Consider the following 23,188-nt stretch of genomic DNA (forward strand, 5'->3'; position numbering starts at 1 on the left):
ATACAATGTTGTTTTGGTCATGGTTGCAATTGGACTACCCAGCATGCCTTGCGGGCATTTGGAAATAACAGTTTTAAACAATGACATGCTATGTTTAGCGCTTAGTTGTTGACTTGTGATGAGTTAATTTGCTGTGGATGTTTTTGTTTCGTTGCACCGTGAGCAAGTCATTCTGCTTGATGCCACCTACTGTACATAAAGATGGCCACTCCGCCAAATTAAGGCTTGTATTGGTGACACCAATCCAATATTGATATATTGATATATATATGTGTATGGTAAATGCGCTATAGTTTCATATTATAGCATATCATTCATTTACTAATTGAATAAGTGGCGAATTTATAATACTGTATGTATTAGTATTCATCTTCCATACTTGCCGTGAGAGTGGTAACGTGTTACGTTCTTTGACTGGTCCGAAAATAGACAATAGAACATGGAATTCTGGGATGACAATGTCTGGAGACCCACTGGAGGCACTCAGATGTCTGATCAGAGCTGGAATGTGACACAGACTTCCTGGGTACAACAGGAAGGAGGGAAGTACAACTGGCACACAAACAGGAAATGACTGGAGCCACCACACAATGGGGTTTCCTGAGCACCCCCGTCCCTGACACACGATTCTTCATTCCTCACCTCTGATCTCCTCTTTCTCCCGTGACCCCCACCCATCCAACTTTTTATACATCTCATATTCCTCACTCCCTATCCTCGGTTCCCTGTTGGCCGCACGCCACCCCCAGGAGGAAATCAAAACAAGAAGTTATAAATCAGTGAAGGGTTCCTTCTGGACAAAACAAAGCTGGCCCCTGTGCTGGTATCCACAGTCTACACGTTCTCCCACCAAGTGTGGCCTTGGACGACGAAAGTGTCTTGGTTAATGTCATTAATCCGGACTCTAACCAAAGCAATTTTTCCAATAGAAAATAATGTATGTAAATCCTATTAATCCGTTGCAGACACCCAAATATGTTAACATAAAGCACATCTTTAGACAATAATTCTCGTTACATACATATGGAGTCAAGGATGCAAAAACAAGCAGGCCAAGGAAAGATTTTAACCGAAAAACACACTAACCGGGGCGGACCTTAACCGAGGTACCACTGTCAAGTGTTTCGCATACAAGACTGTCTGTGTGGCTTATTTTTAGTTACAACTCTAAACATTAGATGATGTCAGAAGAACTCAAACTTGCGTAAATGCCCCTTAATTGGCAAGCGATGGCAAAAACGACCTCAACAACACAAAATAACACAACAGGAAAGTTAACACAACAACTACCAATATGTGTGGGTAACTACAACTAACCGACCAAAAAAAAAAAAAAATGCGATTTACAAAGTGCCCACAAGGCATGCTGGGTAGCCGAGCAGCAACTCCCCTCAATACTCCAACAAAGTGAAATACCAGATGTCCAATGATGTGTACATTACGTGGAGTCCCGGACGCACCAAGAATATATTTTTTTTATTCCCGTTCATGTTATAAGGCGTAAAAAAAACAACACTCGTGAGTCAATAACGTCATGTTCTGTTGTTAAATAAAGTTTAAAAGCAAAATAAGCTCTGTTTTAGCCATCCCACCCACAACCCACCCATCCATTCAGTTCTGCCTCATGGTCAATTATGCAAATTAGACAATAACATCACCTAACGCCTCAGCCGTACCCAACGCCAGACAGACCGTGATCTTGAGGGAAACGCTGAAATAATAATTGTTCTCAACAAAGCCCAGAATGTTCACAGCATCAGATGATATACTGCAGTAGCGTACATCAAAGTATAAAAAAAAACCTGACGTAGGAACTCCCACTAAAAGGTTTAGCAAAATGTGACCTACAAACTGGACAGGAGCGTCCCCGCATCAGCACAAGGTCCAGGGATGCTCCCCAAAGAACCTCATAAAAAACCTCCTACCAGTTGACCCCCCACATGGTACCTTTTGGCTGCTGAATGACGCCGTTGGAATCATATTTGACTTTAGTCCTTTGGAAAAGTTTAGGTGACAAATCTAAAAGTAGCGGAAGCTCTACGGCTGATAAAAGACTTTCTTGATGAGACTGTGGGGAATACTGTGTTTCATTAGCCATGCACACAAAGCTTTATTTAGATTTCTACATCCTCCTCAGAGTAACGCACCATAGGTGTGAACCACCCTGCACACACCGGGGGGTGGGCGTATGATTGTGGTAAGACCTAAAGTTATAAAGCGCAATTAACAAAAATGAGGGCGTCTTCAAGCATTTAAGATTTGAAAAAGCAGAACGTGAGAAAGGGGCTGCACGGTGGAGGAGTGGTTAGCAGTTAGAGGTTAGCAGCTAGGAGACCAGGGTTCAATTCCACCCTCGGCCATCTCTGTGTGGAGTTTGCATGTTCTCCCCGTGCATGCGTGGGTTTTCTCCGGGTACTCCGGTTTCCTCCCACATTCCAAAAACATGCTAGGTTAATTAGCCACTCCAAATTGTCCATAGGTATGAATGTGAGTGTGAATGGTTGTTTGTCTATATGTGCCCTGGGATTGGCTGGCCACCAGTCCAGGGTGTACCCCGCCTCTCGCCCCAAGACAGCTGGGATAGGCTCCAGCACCCCCCGCGACCCTGGTGAGGATAAGTGGTAGAAAATGAATGAATAACCTGAGAAAACGTTAGTGTGTATATGGAGAATCCTGGCAGAATACATTAACATTTAAAATAGGTCATTTACCACGTATCAACATTTATATGATTTATTTTCTAAAAAAAAAAAAAAAAAAAAAAATCACTTCTAGGCTTCATTTCCTCATCAACGTGAAGGTAATAGACTGTGGTCGCATGATGGCCTACTGGGCAGCACATTAGTCTCACAGTCCTGAACGTGTTTCTCCAGCTTCCTCTCAAAAATATGCATGAATGTTTGTCAAAATATGCCCTGTGACTGACGGGTGTCCAGGGTTTAACCCGGGATAGGCTCTGTGAGGGAGCTCTGTGGGGCGTATGCCCCACCTACATACTGGCATGTTTCCTATTTGTGTAGATAGCTGGCTTTTGTTATTTACACAAACATTCTGGTTAGCACTTTAATTATATTTGTTTGCCATTTAAGTTGTTTAATTGACACTTTAGTTAGTTAGTTTTTCATTTAAAAGTCATTGCTTTTGTTCCTAATTTCTCATCAGTTTCTCCTTTCTTTGAGGTGATTGGTCGGGGCACAAGCATGGAGGCGCGCCCGTGTGAGTGCAGGCCAGAGGCTCATCATCTTGATTGGACTCTCCCAAGTGTCACCTGGAGGAGGGGGGGTTAACTTAAAATGTATATACGTAGAAAGTGAAACTTAAGTGTGGTAATATTGAAAGGCTTTTGTAACATAATAGAAGGGTGTTGTAAATGTAAATATGGTACCTTTTAGACCAGGGGTCTCAAACACGTGGCCCGCGGGCCAAATGTGCGGCCCGCGCAAATTTGATATGGATGCTGTATGGTATCATGTACCCAGAAAAAATTATTACGTTTGATTAATGTTCATGTTAAAGGTTAAATAACTGTTAATAGTTATCCTCCCTATCCGTGTGGAAGTGGTAAGTTTTTGGCTATTTAAGTTTAAAGGAAATAACTTGAAGGCAACCGTTTAGGGTCGCTAGCTCTCTAGTTTGCGAGTTAGCATGTGTCTCAAGACCCTGCAGTTGCGCAATATGTTGTAAATAAAAAGAGTATAAATGTGACTATAGTCGTGTTTTGTCATGTCTACAGGGCTCTAATAATGCTTTGTTCGTTTTAATCTGAAAAAAATCATTTGTCTACCCACCAACTATATGTGCTTTCTTAAGTTTTTATTATTATTATATTTATTTATTACTGATTGATTGATTTTCTTTATTCTTGATTTGTTTATTTTTCATCTTATTTTGTGCAGAAAAATAAAAATTAAGATATTTGAGAACAGTGGAATGTTTTATCAGAGCTTTTCTTGTAGAAAATTGGAAAAAGTTTGTATATTTTTCAGTTTTTTTTGGGTGGGGGGAAAACCAGATGTGGCCCAGTCTCACCCAGACCCTAGCTCCAGTGGTCCCCAAGTAAATTGAGTTTGAGACCCCTGTTTTAGACATATTGCCTCACCCTCTCATTGGGGCATTACGGTTGGCCCTTCATGGGTGGATTGTCGGTGAGGAGGCCTGTAGGCTGAGGCTATCCCGGGCTAGTAAGAGGCCATTTTTTCAGCTTAAAATCTTACAGGCTCCATCTCACCCAAGACCCCAATGAGGGAAAACTGTGTTCAAACGGTGTTGGCTGAGCGTAGGCGGGGTTGGAAGCCGTCAGTTCAACCAAACAGGATCCAGATTGAACATTTGGTATCATGTGTCCATGGTAGCAAAATGTACAAAGTGACGTCTGACATTACAGTAGCAGGTGACAAATGCCTTGGCAGAGGTCCGCTCCCCGTGTTCGGTCCTACACGAGTCACTTTGATGGGCTGCCCTCTCCATCTTTAGCTCAGTCGCCCACTGTTGTTGCGAGCGTTCCCTGATCGCCGTTTGCTGTCATGCTCCGTCTTATTCCATCATCCTCTTTTTGTCCCATTAGCTCACACGTCTTCCACATGTCCCTCAGCAGTCCCTCTTGATCCCCTCGTCTTTGTGTCTTCCTGCCCCACGAAAGCAGTTAACATCCTCAACAAGAAAAGCTTTTGTTCCAAAACAACACGTGCGTACGCACACGCACGCACGCACGCCGTATCAGGGCCACTCGCTCCCAAGGCAGCCCAAGGCTTTGGTGTTCCCAGATCCCGTTGATGAACGGGTGGCGGTGGCCAATCACGCGCCGGCCAGGAGGCCCAGAGGGGCGGGATGTGGGTCAGTCCAACCAACGGTAGGCTGCTTTTTCCCACAAGAGGCAGGTGATTGACAGCTGATGCTGGACAGAAGTCAAGAGGGTAATTGTCATCCGACTCTCCCTCTCTCTCTCCATTCCGTCTCTCCTTCTTATCCCAGACACTCCTTTTCTCTCCATTTTCCTCTCGCTCCTGTGTGCTCTGCTGCCTCCTCTCAACCTACTTCCTGTTCCTCACCTCCCTCCCCTCCCCTCCCCTCCCCAACCTGTCATGTCCCAACTGCTCCGAGAGGATCCTCTCATTGGCTGCCCTTCCCGTCCCCCTGGAACGACTTTATGACACTATTGGCAGAGAGTTGATGCCAATCTTTATCCCCAGCTCGGGCCCCCGGGAGCCTCCCCAACTTCGACTGCCTGTGTCAGACACATGCACATACACAAGGCTCTCTCGTCGGGGGACGAGGCCAGAAGCTGATTAACCAAATACTTTTATCAGCACTAAAACCGCTCTCTGCGTCTGCCTGCAATTCCAACAAAAACAGCCTTAAAATACAAAACCATGCATGCACATCCAGAGCGCCGGACCCGTTGGAGGTTTGGGCCACTTTGTGTTGTGTGTGTGCTTTTGTTCGAGTGTGTGCAAAGGGACGCGGGGTGCAGCGGGCTTAGATGACTGCAATGGAAGGAACATCGCCGCAAAGCCTGACGGACAAGCTTCGTTGCACTGGCCGTGTTTATTTATTCTCACTTTTCCTCGCCTTTTCGCTCTTCATTCACTTCCTGTCTTCATCTCTCATTCGGGGCTTAACCTGGCAGTTTTATTCTAACATAAACTTTTCTCGATAAATTATTATCATCCTTTATTGTGTGCCGCCTTGGGATGTCTGTGATTATTCTCGTTCATCCAGGTCACGGATGCTCAGGGAACGAATCGATGAATCGAATCCAACTGGACTGTTCGGGTCGTCTTTGAAGACGCTTCCCATCCAAGACTTCATGCTCAAAGACGAGATAGAACAACGCTACTCTGACGCTTTCTCGACTCCAGGTAGACACCAGGGGTCCCCGACCAGTCCATCTTGGGACTTGTTGGTCAACCCCCAAAATATGAGAACAATGAAATAATCACATCGTCTGTGACCAAAAGTGACCAACAGGCATGAATTTTGATCCCGGAACACGCCCAAAGGCGGTGAGGCCTTCTTTCCAGGCACGCGCCCCGCCATAAAACGGATGAAACTTGCTCGGATGAGACATGAAACGTCTTCTACGACAACTTGAACAACCCAGTTGCCTTCAATTCAATGACAATGAAGTTATGCTAAATTCTTACTGTATATGAAGTCATTATCATTTTACATCCAGCTGAGTTGCTATGCAACCTCCTCATGGACAAACCACAAGGACGCCATGTCCCTCTCTCTCTCACACACACACACACACACACAGACACACAGACACACATGCAATGTTGTTGTTTTGTGCAACACAAGTCATTGTAATGGTAATGGTAATGGTAATGGTAATGGTAATGGTTTTATTTCATTTGAACATGCATCAGATTCCAATTGAGTGCATCCCATAATCAGTTCCCAGTTCCACATGTCCAAAAGGAGTAGGAAGAAGCAAAGCTTATTAAATCCTACCCCTCCATCTGGTACTTTTACAATCACTAACTGTTACATTTGTTCACTTCCTGCTTTCCATAATACAGTTTTAAGTTTTTTTTTTTTGTTTGTTTGGGTTTTTTTTAATAATGTACCTTGTACCAAAGTACTCGGTGATATGATCATCCAATGCCATAATGGGTACCATAGTGCGTGTCAATATAGTGATATATATAGCACATCATGACTGGTTCAAGACTCTTCATCCTTGTATTTAGCAAACATCAACTGCTTGTATTGTTTCTTGAATTGGCTCATCGTTGTGCATTGTTTGATTTCCTTACTCAATCCATTCCATAGTTTGATTCCACATACTGAAATGCTATGGCTAGCATAACGTAGTCCTAGCATAGAAGTGTTTCAAATGTACTTCTTCCCTGAGATCATATTTCTCCTCTCTTGTAGAGAAGTATTGGATGACATTTTTAGCTAATTGCTTATTTTTAGCCTTATGCATTATTATAGCTGTTTGAAGATGAACTATATCAGCAAGTTGAAGTATTTGTCATTTTAGAAATAAGGAGTTAGTATGTTCTCTGTAGGCGGCATTATGAATTATCCTTACTGACCTTTTTTGCAGTACATTTAGCCAGTGAAGATTGCTTTTATAGTTATTAGCCCATATTTCCACACAATAAGTAAGATATGGTAGAACCAGAGAGAGATTGTTTATGCAGATTTAAGGGCATAACTGCTTAATCATCCCACAAATAATGTTTTGGTATTGAATGGAATTAAGTGCTTGTGATATTTGATTCTGCAGGAACACATTCAGAAGCACAAAAGGCGCCTCGAAAAGAACATGCATCACACACACACACACACAGAAAACACACACGGGGTTGATGTTCTGGGCTAAACAGCTCAGCGTGAGATTAAAGAGCCTCTCTGATCTGACATTTGTTTTTTTCTGTCAGAAAGAGTGTGGCGCAGAGTCAATAGTAGAAGACATAGTGATGAGAAGGAGGGGCGGATGGGAAGTTACCGAGGGGAGAGATGAGAGGTGAGGAGGAGAGAGCGAAGGAGTGGAAGACAAAGAGTGGCCAGGAGGAGAAGAGGGAAGCTTTCCTCTGGAGTGCCTGGTGCTCTGGGGAGGTACTCCAAAAATAACTCAACTACAAGCTCCCCCAGCAGCCTCCACTCAGCCCGGGACACGCACAAGTCAAATAGCGTCGCAAGTTCAACATTTGTGAGACGGAGCGCAAACACGAGCTGCACTGAGACGCGCGGTGAAGAAGAGCGGATAGCGCTCACGTGCAAAGAAGCGGCGGAGAACAAGCTGGAGGGCGGAGGGCTGGGGAGGCTTCGTAATTGTCTTCTCGTGTCGTACAGGCTGGGGAACGCTTCCTGACTGAAGACGCCGATTTCACGCTCAGGCATTATTTAGCGTGATACAAACTTGATTAGGAGGCCGAGCGACTGACAGAGCAGGAGAGAAAGGTGCAGAAGTAGAACTTCTGAAGAAGAACTAAACAGACGTGTCGTGGTGCACGGATTCCACACCATCATCTTTCTGTTGAGACTGAAATAGAAAATACACAATACAGTGCATCCTGCACATCCGCGGCCAATGAAATATTATTTACATATATTTATGATTATTTATTTTTCTCCAAAAATAGGCAGTTTTTCCCACATAAAAGTTGAAATACATACCTGTTCTACTGTTAAAAAAACACTATCCAGCACTGAGATTCTGTACTTTGCTCATCAGCTACGGAAGCGCTAGCTTCAAGAGTTGCAGCAAGGTCAGAACACAACTTACCGTATTTTCCGGACTATAAGTCGCACTTTTTTTTTTTTTCATAGGTTGGCTGTTCCTGCTACTTATACTCCAGAGCGACTTATAAATGAAAAAAGACACCTTTTGGACACCTTTTCTGTTCATGTTTATTTTTAGTGTAGCTGAATTAGCATTGTGTTAGCATATCTTACATCTATTCAGCCTGTTCTCTATTCTTTTATTAATGTTGGAACTTGCCTTCCAAGATGACGTAATGTCTGTTTTGGTCAAGAAGCTTGGAAAATAAATTACCAGCAAAAAATGCGACTTTATACTCCAGTGCGACTTATGTATGTTTTATTGTACCTAATTATGCATTTTTGGCCCTGTGCGACTTATAATCCGGAGCGACTTATAGTCCAGAAAATACGGTATATGCCATATTTTCTGGACTATAAGTCGCACTTTTTTTCATAGGTTGGCTGTTCCTGCGACTTATACTCCAGAGCGACTTATAAATGAAAAAAGTGTTTATGTTCCATAAACACTGGACACCTTTTCTGTTCATGTTTATTTTTAGTGTATCTGAATAAGCATTGTGTTAGCATATCTTACACCTATTCAGCCTGTTCTCTATTCTTTTATTAATGTTAGAACTCGCCTTCCAAGAGGACGTAATGTCTGTTTTGGTAAAGTACTTTGGAAAATAAATTAACTGCAAAAAATGTGATTTATACTTCAGTGCGACTTATAGTCCAGAAAATACGGTAATCTACGATGGTAAATTGCGGAATTACGTCGGACAAGGCGTGTGGATGATGTCGTCTCAGTTCGGTGAAAGGCGTTCCCCGGCCTGCCGACCTTATACCGCTAAAGTTCAATAGTAATAGCATAATAATAGAACGGCAATAGTAGCACCTGTACTTGTATACATGTGTGCTTCATGGGTAAATGTACTTTTTAAGTACAACCATTCAAATTGATCTTAAAATAATTGCGTAACCACCTCACACAAGGACTTCCATAGTGATTTTAGGCAGGCGGGGAGGGGGGTTAGGTGTTCAGAATGGAGGAGGGGTCGGGAAACAGACAAGTTTAGCAGTTCCACTCTCTGCTCCATCAGCATTTTTTTTCAAGCAAGACTGCTCAATAATCAATAATTATTGATTATTAATAATAATAATTGGGCTGCGTCTGTATAAATAAATCAAATTTGTAATAATTAAAAAAATAATAATAATTGCGTGTGCCACTCCATCAACAATATTAAAATGTCTTCTTTTTTCTCACACCTCCATTGCCCAAATACCCCCCCCACCCCCCCCCCCCATCCCACACACCAGCTCTCACTGTTGCTTTCACGCTCCCTTTCGCTGTCACCCCCACTCGTTCTATTGTACGTCTCACAGCGGGGCCCACTTGCCTTTTGACTGGAAGGTGAATGGAAAGGACTTGGAAAAACCAACTAAAGGCTCCAGCATTAAAAAGAGGCATTGGTAGTTCTATAGAGGCGTGCGCTACAAAGGCCGCTCAAAGTGTCCAATAAAAAAAAAGGACAGCTTGTCCTGTTTAAGACTCTACACTCTGAGTACAATACGCACTAGCTTGTGTCACACTGGGCATTGTGGACATTTGTGTGTGTGTGTGTGTGGGGGGGGGGGGGTGAAAAGATGGGGGATCTTACATTTTCCTCCAAAAATAGGCAGCTTTTTCCACAAAACACATAAGTCGCTAATGTACAGCATCCATGTCGCATTGTTTACTTTTACACGCTTCTCTGATCATTTTTGCCATCAAGCGCTAAGATGTCCCACTTTGTTCCGCGGCCCTTGAACGCACCATAGTTGCGTGTGACTCCACAATTCCGACCGTTCTATCGCTCATCTTCCATTATCATTCATTAGTGGTGAGTACTGCTACGTTTTGTCATTTAAAACAGGCTTAATAATTGACGAGGCATATTTAGAGCTTTGTGCATTTAGCTTGTTAGCATCCGTCACTGAATTTAATAATCAATAATGACAATTTTATTATAATAAAATGTTGATCTGAAGTCATAGGGCAATGTCAATGCTACAGATGGACAATTATGCCATTCACTGGTAAGCGTGGAACTAGAGATGCAATAATTAACTGATTAATCAAAGATTAATCAATTATCCAAATTAAGTATTTTGCCTTAATCATTTTTATGATCTAAATGTGAATATTCGATACATTTAGCAATTTTGTCTTTTCCGATATGAAATTAACCTATTATTCGATGAATCAAAAGAATAAGCTTCAGATGAATCGGCTTGAATAGAATAGTTTTGGGGTCAGGGTGCTAAAATGTCACATATTGAAGACCTTTGTGGTCTGTATGTCAGACAAAAAGAAGAGAGTCTAATACATTTATCATGAAACCGTGACATGTGCAGAGGGGTGCTGATAATTGCCCCCACCACTAATGTTTAATGTAGAAAGGAAGAGAGGAATTGGGGGGGTGACGGGTATCATCAGACGGGGGACGGGAGTGGAGGAAGGAGTCACGGGAGAATAGCAATTGACTGCGTGAAGGAATAAAGGTGGACAGAAGAGTGAAGAAGCATAAACTCCCATTTTAGCTGGAGCCTGAAGTGGTCTTCGCCAGATTATACGGCGTGCAAATACTGTACATACAGCACAAGCGGACAAAATACATCTTTTCACAAATCAAGTCTTCCCTCGTCAACATAAGACGAATCCATAACAAAACCACAGCAATGAAGACTCACCGCCGACTTGCATGTAACTCGCTCAGCTTCACATCCAGTCAGACCATCTAGCGTTGGCTGGATAGAAACCTGGCAAGCTAGATCGGGATCAACTGAGCATGTGCGTATGTTCACCTCACGCCGGCGTGATCCATGTCCTGCCAGCCGTATTTGAGCCAGAGTCACTCCAGAGGTGTGAGTGTTAAGGTCCAGTGAGTTAGCAGCAGATAAACAAGGCTAGCTAAGCTGCAACAATGGCGCAGACCCGGTCCGTGACGCCTGGTTCGACCCCCCCCCCCCCCCACACGCACTGCTGCACCACCACACCAGGTCAGATGCTGATAAGGAGTCCATGCTAGCATTCCAATACCCGTTTCTGGACACGCTCACGACGCCGTACAATAGAAAACCATGGGTCTGTGGTTAGCTCGAGTGGTTAGCGACCTCACAGCCAGGAGACCAGGGTTCAATCCCACCCTTGGCCATCTCTGTGTGGAGTTTGCATGTTCTCCCCGTGCATGCGTGGGTTTTCTCCTCCGGGTACTCCGGTTTCCTTCCACATTCCAAAAACATGCTAGGTTAATTAGCCACTCCAAATTGTCCATAGGTATGAATGTGAGTGTGAATGGTTGTTTGTCTATATCTGCCCTGGGATTGGCTGGCCACCAGATCAGGGTGTACCCCGGCTTCAGCACCCCTGCCCCCCGTGACGATAAGCAGTAGAAAATGAATGAATAAACAACATATTTGCTTATTTTTGATATGCTGCGTCATATCGATTTGGTCCTTCTAGGGCCTAACTGATTAATCGATTAATCAAAACAAGAAGCTTCAGATTAATCGACTAAGAAAAGAATCAAAATAAAAACACTGAAGCAGCTCATAGTTACTAATTGAAATATATTCATTTAATAATTAGTTCAATTACTTCAATCACTGCCCATTAATAACAGACAGAGTATGAAAAATGTTTTTTTATGGGTATGCCCATTATTAGCCTGGGTATGTCAATTATGTAATCAATAAATCAAGAAGGAGAAATCAATAATTCACTTAATAGACGATTAGCCATGACCATGCCGATGTGTCGGTGCCAGATTGTCCGCATTGGAAATAGACACTTGCCGCATTTGGATGAATTTTGTAGACAAAATTCAATTCAATCAAAGTAGAAAAATCTGCTTTCTTGGAATGTGAAGTGGGAAATAAAATCCCTGATCCACACCAGAAAGTAGTGGGTCCTTCCTTGGCTGGTGGCCCGCCCCTCCGCCCCTCCGCCCCTCCGCCCTTCCGTGTGTTCTTCAAGTAGTTTTTGCATAATCCTGCCAGTGGAGGCTCTGAAAAAATAAGCACTCTTCCTTTTCCATTCAGTCTTGACGCCAATAAAGGAGCCTGCTTCTAAAAACCACAATAAGAACCGGGGTCTATTCAGCATCATGTGACACGTAGTCAGCATGGACCCCACCATGGATGTGAGACTGAAGCTGCTAAATGGAATTCAGCCGTCCGTTATTTTATTCAAACCGAGGTCCGTTTCACTCAAACCTTCAAGTCATTTGGTCTTAATTGAGTGGAGATCAACAGGAGCCCCCATTGCAGGACGTTCGATGCAAAGTGCCATCGGGTGCCACCAGTCACCAATTATATTAGCTTGTTTGGTCCCATTAAATAAAAACCAAAAATCTAATCAATTCCCGACTGAGTCGTCAATAGAATTTCAAACAAAGCTTTCAAAAAGCCATTTAATGGTTCGGCGAGCTTTCATGCAAAGCCGATGCAACCTTTAACACAGTACGAGCACAATGGCTGCACTCTTGTTAAAAGCATCTGGCAACCTGCCGCTGTAAAAAATACAATAAAAATATATATTTATCTTAGTATAACGATGATTAAAAATAATAGATTCGATTTCATATTGCGCTTTTCAAGGCACCAAAAGCGATTCACGATGAAATGAAGCAATTATTCACTCACTCCTCGCTCACACACTGGGGATGGTAAACTACATCTGTAGACACAGCCGACTTGGGTTAGTCTGACAGAAACGCGGCGGCCAATCTGTGCCGACAGCATCTACGACTACCACCAAACACTCATTGGGTGAAATGTCTTGCCCAGGGACACAACGGCAGTGACTGGGTGGAGGGAGCAAAGCATTGAAGCGCCAACCTTTCAGTTTTCAGATGACCTGCTCTACCCATCATGCAGCAAGTTTTACTATATGGCGTTTAACGCCACAGATAGATGGCGGTCCTGCGGGAACCACGGTTACAGCGACATCCTGAACCTACAACAACAACACAGAGGCGTGTGTGTACTTTTACAGGAGCCAATCGGCCAGTGAAGGATCGGCTCAAGGATTCCCCATGGGCAAGTCATTTTTGTATTTAATGTAGAGCCCCGGCTACTCTAAAATGCTCAATCCAGATGTGGTTGGAGAAAAGCAGACAGACAGAAAAAGAGGTGAGGGGGGGTAAAGACGAGAACTGAGCGATACAGTTGCACTGCGCTGGCCTACGAGCGAGGAATCGCCCAAAGGTTGTAAAAGACTAGCGATATGTCTGGCGGCCGCCGTGTGCGTCGATACGCACCTCAGCTGAGTATCGTAACGATCTACGCTCTAAACTAGATTGCTACTTGAGGACATTTCCGACCACAATTAATTTTTACCTATTTTGGCGGCTTGGTGCTTGTTAATTTAATGTCTTAAACACTTAACGTTCACTCCAGGCAATGAATAATTACTCTCCGGGAGTATCGTCTTACACGGGGATGACAAAGTCACATGACATTTCACTCCATCCTAATTGATTTCAAAGCGTAAGCAGCAGAGCCGCACACGTTGAAACGGCCCAGCAAAGATTGCGTCTGCGAACGGAAGTTGGAAGAAGTAAGGAGTGTGAAGCGGGTCCTGGCAAAGTTGGTGGTGTGTTTACACGCTGCCCGGTGCACACAGTGAAAGCGAAAATGAGAAGGGGTGTCGACTGGAGGAAGATGCTGAAAGGAGGAGATTGAGTGGAAATGATGCCATTAGCCTGGAGGAGCTCTCCCTCTCTCTCTCTCTCTCTCTCTCCCTCTCTCTCTCCCTCTCGTTCGCTCTTCTGGTCAAAAGGCTCATTTGGCTGAGGAAAAGCAACAGTCTAAACAAACCGAATAGACACTCAGAGTAAGTGCTCCCTGTTCCACCCCCCCACCCCCTCCTGCTTTCCTCTATCTCCCTGTCATATGTGCTCAACTCCAGTTTAATGTCCTGCAAATGAAGCGGATTTATTAATGTGTAATTAAGTAATAATCATCACTACATAATGCATGAGAGACTCGAGGGGCTGAGAGCTGAGAGCGAGCGAGGAGAGACCGAGATAGGATGGAGAGGCTGGCAGAGCAGACAGAGGAGGAGGAGGAGGAGGAGATTTTTGCTGCCGCGTCTCACTAAAGGCACACATTAAAAACGGATTAATCCGCTGAAATAATATTTTGATAAGAGAACCCCCTCCCCCCCCTCCCAATCACCTCTTCTCTCATCCCTCATCCATCCCTATGGCCGACTGTTGCATTTTTTTCCATGTTCAATTAGCAGCCTGCAATTAGTCGAGTGCCCTAGTGTTAATACGGACCTAAGTGTGTAAAACGGCCGCGGTAGACGGATTGTAATATAAAGACTGTGACTTGATTTTAAGTCACGGCTGTTTGATTTGCGGGACAAATGTCATTTATTTGTGATATTGACGCAAGGAGAGTAATGGCATCCATTTCAATTTCACCTCGCAACAATTTGTCTTAACTGGCAGCGGCTCGGGATCGGCATTTGAACATCGCTTATTTGATTATCTGCAAAATGTTCCATTTGTTTACTGCATTCCAGCCACAGAAAAGTGCAAAAGAAAGCACGCTTTGCAACATTGGAATCTTTCTTAGAACAGAAAACAACAATACTCGCATTCAATCAACAGAAATTGCTTCTTTAAAGATTAAAAAGCACCTTCAGGCAAAAGCTCTTTACATTCAAATGTTCAAGCTGGTTGGAAAAAAACTTCAGTCTGCTGACTACTTTTTATAGATAGCAAACTTTCAAAGTTGCTGGTGAACCATACAAAAAAGTACTATACGATACTATACAAAAAAGTATTTGTGTAGCATTTTGTCCTTACAAATAGAGCATTTAGAAAACGATGACCATCCAATACCCTGTTTGTGTGGATGTACCGTATTTTCCAGACTATAAGTTGCACTTTTTTTCATAGGTTGGCTGTTCCTGCGACTTATACTCCAGAGCGACTTATAAATGAAAAAAGTGTTTATGTTCCATAAACACTGGACACCTTTTCTGTTCATGTTTATTTTTTGTGTATCTGAATAAGCATTGTGTTAGCATATCTTACACCTATTCAGCCTGTTCTATATTCTTTTATTAATGTTAGAACTTGCCTTCCAAGATGACGTAAGGTCTGTTTTGGTCAAGTATTTTGCAAAAAAAAAGCGACTTATACATGTTTTTTTCTACCTAATTATATATTTTTTGGCATTGTGCGACTTATAGTCCGAAGTGACTTATAGTCCAGAAAATATGGTATATCATTTTGACACCAGAGTTTTAGGTTTGCAGCTTCTAAAATTATTCTAAATCTGTCCTGTAACAGTGCACAGAATGCATGACCCCATGACATGCAAGGTAAGGTTAAAAAGAGTAGCCCCTGTTCTCATTAGGGAGTGAGATCATTTAAACCTGCAATAAAAGCCTGTTGATCTGGCGGTCAAGTCCACCGAGTGACCAGTGTAGAATACTGCTACTAATACTACTATTCAACACTTAATATGTCAAATCTACCGTCACGTTTTAACTAATAATCAGTCGTATTCAAGCAGGAATCAGCATGATTCATTAAGTCATATACAGTAAAGTCTCGTTATATCGATATCGGTTAAAACAAATTACTACTTATTACGATACTATTTTCATTTCCCGGCAAATTTCTAGTCTTTTATGATATAATTAGCTCCGTTAGTACGATACACGGTTATTATGATAATCCGGTTACTACGATGCCCTTTTCATCTCCCGCCAGCCAATTTGGTCTGCTTATATCGATACAAAAGCAGCTTAAATCAATCTTTGCTTAAGGATTTCAATACCAAAAAAGAACACGGCGAACGGCTGCTTCCAGTCAACTTTATTTTCCACACTTCCACCACCAGAGTGCAGCACACACAGCGGAAAACACCCGTCCCTCGCGCCTACCCCTCCGGGTGGCAACACCTTCCCTATCGATAGTTCCGGGGTGAATTATGTCCCGGTAACCGGTAATCACTACAGCGTAAGTTTATTTTTATTTGCTGTAGTACAAAATGTATTGTAGTACAAAAGCAGGCTAGATACGCAATCCATGAACTCAAGGAGAAAATTACATGCCATATCAAAGATCCGCCCACTTTTAATGCAGTTCGGCGCAGGATCGGATATATGGATAGTCCGGTTATATCGGTATTTTTTCCGACTCCCGAGAATATCGATATAACGAGACTTTACTGTATTTATGGAAAACGGTGATAGTGAAGCTGTGAAATTGGGCTTACTGCACCTTAGTGTAACTTTGTGAGGGATGTTTGAAAGGAACTAAAGCATTAGATTCCCAGGAGCCGTCTGTAGTAGTAACCACTTTTGGCCAAGTAAATGTCACTTTCCAGGCGAGCGTATGTCGTCGTTCTTTGTTTTATTCCACAATCTACTGTGAAGCCATATTGGAAGATCACAGTGTGACCCGTGAGATGGTGATTTCCTCACTTGGAAATGTGATTTCACGGTCTAGCCCAGCCCCACTTTGAGCGGCTGAGAATCCAAGGCAAGAGATGGATGAGGTGGGACTTGGTGCTTCTCTGTTATTGTTTTGGCATGCCTGGCTTGCCAGGGTCTCTGTAAGCCAGCCAGCCAGTCAGAGTTGGGTGAGCAGGTGAAAGACAGAAGAACATGAAAACACAGATAATCCCATGGCGATGCTCACCTCGCTCTGGCCTCCGATGCCCCCCCCCCCAAACACCTCTCTCTCTCCCCTTTAACCCCTGTGTTCCCCTCCAACTCTATCTGGCTGCATCTTCCCCCAATGCCAGGTCCTGTCAAGCTGTCAAAGGGGCAAGGTGTGAAGAGGAGATAGCAGAAAAGGCATGTACACACGCAGATGCATGACTACACATCGGCTTATGCAAGCTAGGTTACGAGGCCCGCGGCACCTTAGGTGCATGTACACAGAGCGGCGGTGGCGGCGGCGGTTGTGGTAGTCCTTGGCCTTGCTTCGCTTCGCTCTGCTTCATCTGGCTGCCTGACTGAAGCTAAGCTGGTTATCCAGGCTGCTGAGATCAGACCGCTGTCATGATGTCACATCCATGGCTGTGATGCATGCAAACAAGACGACGACAATGCTAACCTCCCAGGTATCGAACGTATGCAGGCCGTCCTCCATCTACCAACCAGTTCCACACCTAATTTATACAATACAATGTTCAAAAAATACATAGAATTACATGAAAACTCCTCCTGCGGTTGACTTGCACGCTGGAAGGGGTGTTGCAAAAGAGGGAGAGACAACTTCTTTTACAACTTCTTCAACCCCGGCGATTTTTCAAAAGACAACCCCTTGAATACCAGCCGGATAGACACTTTATAGATCTCCAAGACAATTTTAGATGATCCTGACGCCGGCAGACGGAATATTGTGTTCTATGGCTATTAAACATGGAACCCACCAAAAGAAGCATTAGACTCCTGTCTTTTATGAGATTTAAATGTTAAAAAAATTGCTTCGATCTTTTTCCATTCTTTAGTAATCAGCAGGAGAGCATAGATAAGTTTCAGGAAAATAGCAGTTCCCGACTAAAAAAAAAAAATCTGCTTTTTGCGAAAAGATACATTTCAAGCATAACTTGGATACAATTGTTGTGCTTTGACAGCTCAAATATCTAAACAACTACACCACAACATAAACAACACAAAAATGGGTTGTTTTATATCAACATAATGTATTTAGAAATGTAACAACAACACCGTAAACTATTTACATTTAAATCACATTTGGAACCGAACTGTGTGTGCAGGCATTAAAGTTTTCCTTCCGCACGCTACGCTACTCCACGTTCAACTTCCTCCTTGTCACCGAAGAGCTTCGCTTCGAAGACATAATGGAGGTTAGAGTTAAAAGTTACCCTGCAAAGGTATTCCTCCACCACAACTCATAGCTAAACAGAACCCGCATCATCAACCGAAATTAAACTTACTTTGGCGTTCCATGGCAATAAAGGGGAAGGCGTACGCCTCGGCACGGCAAACAAACACACCACGCAAAAAAACCCGTTAGCGCTGGCTTCTATGGAATTCCATGCAACGCATGCAATTTTATTAAAAACCAGACAGCCGACGTTGACAGACGATTAGATCAAAATCGTCTGCAAACACACCAATATTTGAGCATTTAACACCTTGGCGATCTAACTGCAGAAAAACACCCAAGAACATATTTGCACGGGTCCTTCCAGTCGGCCCTATTTTTAACCAACTCCTACGTCAATATTTACAGGTGCCGGGCTTATTCCAGTTCACTTGGAGGTCAGCAGTTAGGAAGTGTGGGAAATTCAGGATATAATAATTATATATGCTCTTAAATCAATGAACCTCCTTCAAATTATGAGTATGTTTTACTGCGCTCTGTATTACAATATTTTTGGTACATTTTTGGGAACAACAGTTATTTGTAAATAATAAAAGGTGCCTATTCTATTTGGCCCAAACACACTTCCAAGTACTTCTGCGTGGCAGATGAAGTAGGAAATCCTCCAGTAGATCCTACTCAGAGTCTGACCCCCCCCAGTTTGAATCAGTGTCAGGTCTACTGGCTTCCTTGATAGTCCGTGCGGGACAAGCCTATTTGGAGAAGGAAATGGGGGGGTGACGACCACATGGCCAGCCTATCCCGTCGCCCATCTGGGTCCCATAAAGGAAACATGGAGGCCAAGGCCGGCACATGCCCCCATGCATGATGCCCGTTCCCCCATGCGTTGCAATGACTCTGGTGTTGCGGTGATTAGCACCCAATCTGACGAAAGAAAGAATCCAAACCTCCTGAACTTTGTGAAGGCATCAAACACGAGATTGTTGTGCAGCATCAACTCATGCAAAATGGTTTAGGCCAGATTGAGATGGGGGTCAGAAGGTGAATTTAGCCAAACAAGGTTGCAGCGGGGCAGTCGGGGAAACCCTCCAACAGACCAGACCATTCAGACCAAACCATAGAGGAATTCTGGAATCCGTCCCAGGACCAGACTGTGGCGGTCTAGCTCTTCGACAACACATATCAGCGGTGGCAAAGTCCTCCATGGCAAACACTCGCCGTGATAAACAAGACAAGAGTGGAAGATTCGGGAGAACAGATCAGACTCTAAAACTATTACATGGTCCAAGACTATCTTCACCTTAGATAGGTCATTTTAGTGCTGGGGGGGGGTTTAAGTGTGGCTTCCACACTTGTGTGTGTCTTTGCATGTCAAAGATGAGCGAGACAAGCATTGAGACTGCATGTCCAAAGGTGTCCAAATGCTAGCAAGACAAGACCTCAGTGGACAAATTGGGTGGGAATATAAAAGGCTGTGAGGAAAACAAAGCCTAAGCCAACTATCGTCCACCCCGAGTGGCATCTGAGAAAGCTCCTTTCGCGCGTCTGTGCATTAAAATGTTATTGCAAGGTGCTGGGCTGCAAACAATTAGCGAAGAGGTACGAACATACTAAAGCGGTGCATTGAACGCATCACAGTCGTTGTGGTTGTGATCCAACGCGGCTTTCAAACGGTACGGCAAACACACACGTTTTCTTACCTTTAACGGAGCGAGGTTTGGCTTGTTTCCGTCTGGACATCTCTGCCGTGGCTTGGTTTCGACTGTTTTGCTCCGTTCCGTGTTTTCAGCTAACCATGCAGGCGGGCTCAGGCGGGTTAAGTGCCCTCCTCCTCCTCCACTTGGACGCCGCTTCTTCGCCTGTTGCAATGCGGCACCTTCGCTGGCTGGAGTCGGGGGGTGAAAAAAGCGGAAAAAAACACACACACCGCACAACCTGGAGGAGAAACAAGTTGTGGTCGTCACCTCGGTGACGGTCCGGGCGGGGAGAAGGTTTGTGGGGTGTGTGACCAACGTGTGTCTGCCCTCCGATCTCCGTCCTTTCCTATGCTAGTGGTGCTCTGGTGGCATCTCCACCCCCACAGACTCGCTTCTCTTGTCTTATTATTCCCTAAAGCTCCTGTCCTGTGGTGTGAATAAGAGCCAAATATTTGGAGCGGTCTAACCCTTCGCTAGCCTCTGTCTCCCTGCTTTTTCTTTGTCCTGACTCTGGCTACCAGCCTCCCTCCTCCTCTGCCTGCCTCTGCTGGCGGGGCTGCGGTGCAGACACACATAATAAAGCCAAGGCAGGCAGTGCTTGGCTGGAAATGTAGCCGCGTCCCAGCAGGGGGATGTGAGAGAAGGGTCCCGGCGGGGGAGCGCTCTGATCCCGCAGGGAGCAGCTCGGCACAGCCCGGGTTGGCTGAGGCAGAGAGGCAGGCAGGGCTTGACGGGGGGAGAGGAAGAGAGAGAGTGGGGTATAGTGAGGCAACAGCGCCCAACCGTGGCCGACTGCTGGAACTGCAGCGCTGACTGGGCGACCAAGAAAGGCGGTGGGAAAATGTGGAGTAGGATTCGGATTTGTTTACACTGTGCAGCCACGCCGGTGAATGGCGGAAAATGTTGCTTTTCCTACACACGGCTGCATTGTGTTGTGAGTGAACGGTGACAATTGAAGAGAGAAGGATATGATAATGACTTTTATTGCAAATGTTGATCGGAAATTGAAAGACAACATCAAGCTAGCCGTGTTTTTTTTTTTATGAACGTATGAATTACTTGCTGCCGGTCTCAGAAGGTAACCCACGCAAAAAGCGTGGACCGACTACTTTTTTGGTTTTGTTTTTTTTTTTTTTAGTTTATTTCATGAAAAACATCCAAAGCAGCGGTCTAGTGGTTAGTGCGCAGACCTCACAGCTAGGAGACCAGGGTTCAATTCCACCCTCGGGCATCTCTGTGTGGAGTTTGCATGTTCTCCCCGTGCACGCGTGGGTTTTCTCCTCCCACATTCCAAAAACATGCTAGGTTAATTGGCCACTCCAAATTGTCCATAGGTATGAATGTGAGTGTGAATGGTTGTTTGTCTATATGTCCCCCGCGACCCTCGTGAGGAAAAAGCGGTAGAAAATGAATGAATGAATGAATAAATGAATGAACATCCAAAGCACAACAAACCAATCAAAATCAATACAAATAAAAATACCTATATATATATATATACAAACAATAAAAACAAACCAATCAATACAAATAAAAATACCTATGTATATATAAACATACACAAAGGGAGTGGGAAGAAGTCAAGACTTGTCTAGTCCCGCCCCCCTAACCCCCGTAACCCCTAACTACTTGAATCCAGCAAGAGCAGCGGCGTCAAATACGTAAAACAAAGCTATGGATTCACTTTAATACGACCATTTCTTGGTTGGATTTGTGCATTTTCTCATCTTTCAATGGACGCTTTGTCTTAAGGTTTTGATATTTTACTCATTTGTAGTCAATTAATTTCTTCAGGAGAGTCTCTGACAGGATTAGTTTAAGCCTATTTGCTGAGGCTGAGCAAAGCCTCGCCGTGTATAATGAACATTTTCTCCACTTCAGGCCCAGACCACATGAAACGTCTGCTGCTATTCAGCCGCCAGTGTAGATGTTTGCGTTGCACTGATGAACCGTCTAATGGTTATCTGCTATTGTGTCTTTATGTGCCGCTTTGCATATTGAGATAAAACATTAGAGAAGAAAGCGTAAGATTTAGTGCATAAACATTGCCACTCCACTGTGTGTTTGTGTGTGTGTGTGTGTATGGGCATGTTTGTGAAGTGTGTGTGTGTCTTCAAAAGCTTCTTTATGCCCGGGAAAGAAAAGCCAGACTTGGTGGACAAAGTAAAGCCGACAAAGGAGGGGGGAAAAATGAAAATCACTGGATGCTTTGTTCTTGCCTGCGTGCTCCAACCGAGCGCTCTCTGACCACAGCTGAGCTTTTGCATGTTCCCTCCCTGGTTGTCATGGATAACTGGGTAACGTGGAGCTCCCAGTGCGAAGCAGCAGGACCACTGGCCTCTGCAGACCGTGTCCTCCTGTGGAGAGGCAGAACAGCCTTTAAGATTGACCCGCTCCGACCCGCCCCCTCTTCTCCCTCTGCCTCACCCTCCGACCCTCACCGCTCCCTCCTCCTGAAATGAGTGCACACCAGGAAGCCTGTGTGTGTGTTTTTGTGTGTGCGGCGATCCCCCTATGTGAGTGCCGCTGGCACGGAGGGGCAAAAGCCCTCTCTCTCTCTCTCTCGCTCTCTCGCACTGGTTGGTCCCCCTCCACCTCCTCTTCTGCTGCGCTCGTTTCTGCCCGTAAACACAAAGAGTGTGGAAAAAGAAGCCCACATTACAAGCTCCTTAAGGGTCAAGGACAGGCCCCAGGCTGAAAAGCTTCTGAGAGTCGCATTGTTCAATCACATAGCTTGCGATTACACCCTCTGTCATCTCTGTGCGGATTTGTCCAGGAAAACACAGAGGAGCTGTGGTGGAATACAGTGGTGGGAAAGTCTTTGCCCCAGTCCTGATTTCCCTTTTTTTTGCATGTTTGTCACACTTCAGTGTTTCAGATTGTCAAATACATTTTAAAAAATAGTCAGCACAAAGTCAGCTTTTTTTTTTTTTTTGGAGTGGCTAATTAACCTAGCATGTTTTTGGAATGTGGGAGGAAACCGGAGTACCCGGAGAAAACCCACGCATGCACGGGGAGAACATGCAAACTCCACACAGAGATGGCCAAGGGTGGAATTGAACCCTGGTCTCCTAGCTGTGAGGTCTGCGCGCTAACCACTCGACCACCGTGCCGCCCCTATTTTTACTATTAATTATTATTAATTTTTTATTATTATAAAAAATATCCAAAGCATGTGAGTGTGAATGGTTGTTTGTCTATATGTGCCCTGTGATTGGCTGGCCACCAGTCCAGGGTGTACCCCGCCTCTCACCCAAAAGACAGCTTGGATAGGCTCCAGCACCCCTGCGACCCTCATGAGGATAAGCGGTAGAAAATGAATGAATGAATGAAAAAATATCCAAAGCAACATGGCCCCGTGTGTTAAAAGTGGTTGGGCCACGCTTAGCAGCAACAACCGCA

At 44.4% G+C, this 23,188-nt stretch overlaps 1 protein-coding gene across 2 annotated transcripts in view; it reads right to left on the bottom strand.

Moving 5' to 3' along the window:
* The window catches only part of znf423 (zinc finger protein 423), a 140,065-nt gene extending 119,548 nt beyond the window's left edge, over nt 1-20,517 (bottom strand). The window contains exon 1 of one of the 2 annotated variants that reach the window (XM_058076285.2): nt 19,790-20,517. In XM_058076285.2, the coding sequence (XP_057932268.2) occupies nt 19,790-19,829 (40 nt within the window). In that variant the 5' untranslated portion in view covers nt 19,830-20,517. The remainder of the gene's footprint in view (nt 1-19,789) is intronic. The other variant, XM_058076286.2, reaches the window with a different exon arrangement.
* Nucleotides 20,518-23,188: the final 2,671 nt, after the last annotated feature.

This window comes from Doryrhamphus excisus, linkage group LG1 (assembly GCF_037039965.1).
Source record: "Doryrhamphus excisus strain RoL-2023G ecotype Guam linkage group LG1, RoL_Dexc_Guam_v1.1, whole genome shotgun sequence".
In the NCBI taxonomy this organism is placed as follows: domain Eukaryota; kingdom Metazoa; phylum Chordata; class Actinopteri; order Syngnathiformes; family Syngnathidae; genus Doryrhamphus; species Doryrhamphus excisus.